General features: G+C 37.7%; 1 protein-coding gene across 1 annotated transcript; it reads right to left on the bottom strand.

The window, feature by feature from the left end:
- LOC107616699 (F-box/kelch-repeat protein At3g23880) lies at positions 4,253–5,653 on the bottom strand. Its single transcript, XM_016318644.2, has one exon. It carries the CDS (start codon positions 5,473–5,475, stop codon positions 4,348–4,350), a length of 1,128 nt encoding a protein of 375 aa, XP_016174130.1. The 5' UTR covers positions 5,476–5,653; the 3' UTR covers positions 4,253–4,347.

The following is a 6,262-nucleotide window of genomic DNA, read 5'->3' as shown; positions in this document are numbered from 1 at the left end:
TTTTGAAGTTCCTCGGAACTTTTGCCCTCATTGTATCCTCGCTGAAGGGATCCTCCCCTCCTAGGGGCGACTCTTCTCGCTCGTCGCGGGAGTTCCGACCTTTGAGGGAGGATTCCAACTTTAAGAGTTTTCTTTCTAACTCCTTTCGTCGTTCCATCTCCTCTTTTAGGTTCTTTTCCGTCTCCCTTTGTCGCTCCCACTCCTGTTCCAATTGTTCCAGGCGGCTTTGGTGGACATGGACTAGTCCCATAAGTTCAGTTGTATGGGACTGTCCGTCCTTCTCCGATTCGCGCCCTTCTGAGGAGTTCACCTTCGGATTTTTGACTCCGGAGGTACCTTCTCTATGCTGATCGTTGGTTCCCTGGTGGAGGGTCAGGTCTGCGTCATTGTTTCCGGTATCCAGATTCTCTTGTTCGTAATCTGATTCCACATGACCCTCTTCGGGGGATCTGTTCGCCATCACTGGTTGATCTCTCGAGACCCGGCAACGGCGCCAATGTTACGATGGGTAACCGGAGATTGTTGGGCTGGACTCGCTGGGTTGGCCCAATCGTCTGAGGAAGGAAGCCTTCGAGCGGGTCTGCGCCTTGGGGGCCTCCGTCCGACTTGTGTGTATGAATGAATGGGGGTGGTACCTGCAAAGACACTCCGATGCCTAAGTCAGCAAGGATGTGAGCAGGTCTAGAGAGTATTGGGACTTAGAGATACCTGAGAGGTGTCAGTGTATTTATAGTGGTGAACCAATAACCACCATTGGAGTAGTTCCACCTTTTAAGGGGAATAACCGCCCATTTATCTTAGGGTGGTTGAGATATGGCTCTTGGAAGTGGTTAGAGAGATTCTAGGGGCAGTTATCCTCTTGAGGGAGGGTTTATCTGCCAGCTGATCCTCGTACCGACTTCTTTAGAGCAAGTCGTGAAGATAGCCGACTTCGTGGCATCTGGTTTGTGTATTGTGAGGCTCAATCCTTTTGGTTTGAGCATTTTTACTTGGATCCTGGGCCTTAGCGTTGGGCCAGGGTATGAACAAACACTAATAAAAAAATGAATTATATTATGTGTACACTAAAATCAGCTACTAAACTTAGTCACTAGTATAAAATATATATTAAAATATAAATACATATTAAAAATAAATTAAACCATATATATTTATATACAAATACATTGGTACATGATCTTAATAGCTTATTTTAATGGGTGATTTCATATTATTTTTGCAAAGAGGTAAATACTAAATCGATACCCGAAAGATTTTGACTCTGACAAAATAGTACCTGACTTTTGTTATTGACAAAATAGTTCCAAAAAATTTTAAAATTTGACAAAATCATTCCTAACATAAAAAGATGATGTCACAGTGAACGGAAAATGCTCGAAAGAGAGCTCCAACGACGTTAAAACCACCACCAATCCCTCTTCCAACTCCAACCCATTCTTCTTCTCCTTCTCCGGCGCCGGGAGCGAGGCAGGACACATACGACGACGACGCAAGAGAGTACGACCCACTGTGGCGTAATGGAGGAGGGCGACACGTTTTCTTATGGCCGCTGCTTCACTTTTGAATCTCTGTTCTCCTCTCGCATCAATTGCCGCGCGCCACTTCCACCACCACCAACTATATCTCCAAACCTCTTCTTTCCCTCTCTTCCACAACAAAACCCTCTTTAAACCCATCGCCGCCACCACAACACGTGCCGTTGGCTCCGCCAACCACAACTCTCCAATTCCCAAGTCATAACACCAACACTTGTCTCTCTTCTCCTTTTCCAATGACGATGAAAAATCACGTGAAGTATGCGGTATTGTTGGAATCTACGAAGACCCCAAAGCCTCCCGCCTCTGCTACCTCGCACCCCACACTCTCCAATATCACGGTTAAGAAGGTGCCGGCTCGACCAGCTCTTCGGCCCTTTCTTTGTGTGCGTCCTTCCTCCCCGGCGCCGAAAAAGAAGAAGAAGAATGGGTTGGTGGTAGGAAGGAGGAGGGTTGGTGGTGCTTTTTAACGTCGCCGGAGCTCTCTGCCACCGTCGGAGCTCTCTTCCGAAGGTCACATTAGTATTTTCCGTTCACTGTGACATCATCTTTTCATGTTAGGAGTGATTTTGTTAAATTTTAAAATCTTTCGAGTACTATTTTGCTAATAACAAAAGTCAAGTACCATTTTGTCAGCGCCAAAATCTTTCGAGTACCGATTTGGTATTTACCTCTTCTTGCAAAAGTCTAAAAAAAGATAGTTAGTTGTTAGAAAAGTTAATGTCATTTTGATCTGCTAGATTGTGTTTGTTTTTGAGAACAGGACAAGACAAAACACTAAGAACAAGACATAAATGACTGAAACACAAAATTTTGTATTCTTATATTCTATTTAGTGATAAACTAGAATAAATTATGAAAATATAATTTATTCTTATTTTTTCATTAAAAAATTTGAGAAAAAAATATAATAATAAAAAATAAGAATTATGAAAAATTAACAAGAATAATGAAAGAGAAAAAATAAAAAATAAGTTGTATTTTTTGTTAATATTTTTGTGTCTTTCCTATTAAAATAGACACAAAATACATTAATTCAGTGTCTTTGAATACATTATCTCTATTAATGTCTTCTCTGTCAAACACGATTTTGTATATCCAAACATACTTATTATTACTAACCTGTAAATGTAAATTGTTGAATATACTTTCTTACTTGCTTAGGAGATCATTTTCTTTTTTCTAGGTGAAGCTAAATGTGAATAATATTGCACACTATAGGTCGGTTAGCCCAGATACTTTTGCATATTTACTTTGGTTCAAGATTTTGTAGGGTTTGTAATAGACTAATAGCATATGAGGTGTTCCTAAATTGAATATTATAAAGGATGAAAATTTTTTTGATTTATTATCAATTTGTGCATACTTTCTACCTTATTTTTTATCCTCTTATTCATGTTTTAGTGTCTTCTATTATTTAATTTAATTATAGATTGAAACTTTATCCTCTTATAAATTTTTTTTAATAGAATTATGCTCTTAGACCGGCTATATTATGTGAATCAGAGTATTAGATAGTAAAAGGTGAGTATAAATATAAATTAAGTATGACAGAAAAAAAAATACTGAAACAAATGAATGGCCACACACGTATAGACAAAATAAAAAACGAAGATATAAGAGAGAAAATTGGTGTAGCACTTATTATAAGTAAGATGGTAAAATCTCATCGGTTATTTAGATATATAAAAAGAAAATTAGCAAAATACTCCATTAAGAGGGTAAATGAAATGAAAAGTGAACAGACGACAAATAATAAAAAAAACTTAAAAAACAATCTACGTATTAATAATATCGTATTAATAATATCGCTTAGACATAATACAACATAATAAGACACAATGTTTGTTGTTGTAGATTAATTTATGATACCATTTGCTTTTCTGTCGGAGTTCTCATTATAGAGTGGTGCTAAGTAATGAAATTTGAAATCATTGCAAATAACTTCTTGATCTCTTTTTGAATATAATTAATTAATTATAATAAATTTGGGCTATGACGTGTTTCCCTTTTTATAAAACTTATTTCAAATTAAAGAAAATGTTTAATTAATTTGAATTTGTTGTTTTAGAATAAGAATTGGAAGCAATAACATAAAGCACAACGTCCACCTGCAATTAGGATATTTCCAGGCAGCTTGATGCTACATAGATGTTCTGAGGACAAAAATGCCCTTTAAGGGCTCCAAAATAGACAAATTTAACAGCAAATAGAAAACAGAAATGAAGAGTGGATCAAAGTGATTAAAGGTTTAAAATCTAATAAGTGCATCTGTTGAAGAATGTTTAAGACCTTAGTCAGTGGTTGATATTATCTTTGATGTTCTAGTAGATTGTCACCTATGTTGTATATATAACCATTATTTTAAATGTTAATGAGAGCTTCTCTTGCTGAATATATTTACTTGAAAGTTTTCCTTGTGCTCACCAATTTTTGAAACACAAAACAGAGTTCTCATGTTGAAGCTACATCCTATATTTAGTTTGTACTTTATGACTGGAAATTTTATGGAAGTGGTGGCAAAAAGAGTAAGTGCCTGCATACCTAGGACCTTTGCTTTTGATTAATTGTCATGAATCCATGATTTAGGAATCCAATATTATACATCTTTCATGCGTTGCTTAGTGTTTTCCAACATTATGCATTAGATTATGCAGTACTGATAGAGATAGCCATCGGGGATAATCATATGGACAAAAAGTAGAGTCACCAAGTTGAGGTAAACAACAAAATAAACTGCATTGATGAATGAGAGTAACACTTACAATAACAGAAAGTCATTAAGCAATAAACATGGAGTGACTTGATTTAATCAGTAGTGAAAACTTGGAAGACCTAAATGGGAGGGCGAAACCAAGCTTTCATGGTAAACATAGCAGTCCTGATGACCTGCCTCGTAAAGATTTCGTTGCCATGGTCGGCCATCATTTGCTTTAATACTAACTAAATTGAAAGATAAATTATGATAGGGACTAAAGAAAACAGCCAGAACGTCATCATTTTCCGTCATGTACATGGCTTTAAATGAATAAAACGATCGATCTAATTGATGCGACTTACTAAAGATGGTGATGAACTTAGTCCAAGACTCTTGAACTCCATAATCCTCCATCACCCAGAAAATCCAACGACCATACTTTTCCTTCAAACAAACACAAAGCCTGTCCCTCAACGCACCCACGGCAGGAACATAACGCTCCTCACTATTATCCATATCAGGCAGAGACAATGGGCAAAAATTCTCGTTGGCTAAGTCAAAGGAAAGGATAACCCATTCGAGAGAGTTGCTACGAGCCTGAGCTGCCCAATTTAGAGTGCCATACACAAACGTCCCTATCGCCTGCTTGGGGTCGTAAGATGGGGGATCTTGCACGATGGTTGTCCGAGAATTCGAACCGAAAGTGTGAATTTTGTGGCCATATAGAAACTTGTAATTATGATGCACACGATCATAGCCAAAACCATACATGTCACCCGGTTGCGACTCAATTTTCAACCAATCGGATGCTGATCTGGTACAGGGATTCCACAATCTGATGGTGATGGATTGCCGCAGATAACCGGTAATCCAGCGGAGGCAGATCAAGCCATTGCAGGAACCCAAGATATCCAGAACAACATCCATCTCGAAGAACCCATCTTCGTTAAGAGGGGAGGATGGGTTCGAAAATCGGATTTTGCGATCATCTGAAAAGCTATATATCAGTCGTGGGCGGGTGCTTGGATCTGCTCTTGACCAGTGAAGGTGGTCTCTGGCGAATTCGGGGTTGGAGATGAGTGCATTCCATGATTTGCACACAATCTTCAATTTCACAAGGGTACTCGCCGGAACCCTCACCAGGATCTCCTCGATCACCTCGCTCGGAAGGATGGGTGGCGCCTTCGTTGGAGACAGGGGTTTCGGCCGCTTGTCGGTGGTTCCGAGAAGGTTACCCCGCATTGTAACAGTAACACTAGTTAATATGGGGTCAATTTACTGTAATAAATAAAATAGAAACCAATTTTAAAAAAATGCACAAAATGAAAAATGAATCCAAAAATGCATTTTTTTTATAATCTATATAAACCGTGACAAGAATTCTGCGATTTACGAATAGAGGAGTGCTAGGGTCAGCAATTTTTGTGTTTTGTAACAATCAATTGGCCATCAATAGTGTATTCAATGGTGTGAGATTACATCACTCACTTTTCTTTTGATAGTTAAATACTGACCACAAAATACAAAAGTTGCTGACCCCTTAGACTTTTCCTTACGAATATATATAATTCGGTATAAGGGTGTTGCGGTTTACGTGTAAGAAATGAACATAAACTGCGAGAGGAGTGTAGCCAGTTTATGCGTTAGTATACAGTTTATATAAACATAAAACAAAGTTCTATTCCGTCTTTGTTTATATAAATTGTATACTAACGCATAAACTGCTACATCCCTCTCGTGGTTTATGCACATTTTTCGTCCATACGTAAACCGCAACATGCTCATTTCTCGTTGCACCTAAACCGCGATACTCTTATCGCGATTTATATAGATTATGAAAAAAATACATTTTTGTATCCATTTTTTATTTTATACATTTTGATAAAATTGATTTCTATATTATTTATTATAGTAAATTGCCCTTAACATGGTGTTTGGATTTGGCATTTTTATAAGTGTAACTTTGGATTGGGTCAAATATATTTTCATACACCCGATTTGATCCGAAAGGATATTTTATATCAATAAT

The sequence above is a fragment of the Arachis ipaensis genome, chromosome B09 (assembly GCF_000816755.2).
Source record: "Arachis ipaensis cultivar K30076 chromosome B09, Araip1.1, whole genome shotgun sequence".
NCBI lineage: Eukaryota > Viridiplantae > Streptophyta > Magnoliopsida > Fabales > Fabaceae > Arachis > Arachis ipaensis.
The sequence above is the reverse complement of the archived record's forward strand: the minus strand, read 5'-3'. Positions and strand labels throughout refer to the sequence as shown.

Excerpts from the sequence above, each read along its gene's own strand:
- LOC107616699 (XM_016318644.2), bottom strand. The coding sequence starts at position 5,475 with ATGCGGGGTAACCTTCTCGGAACCACCGACAAGCGGCCGAAACCCCTG.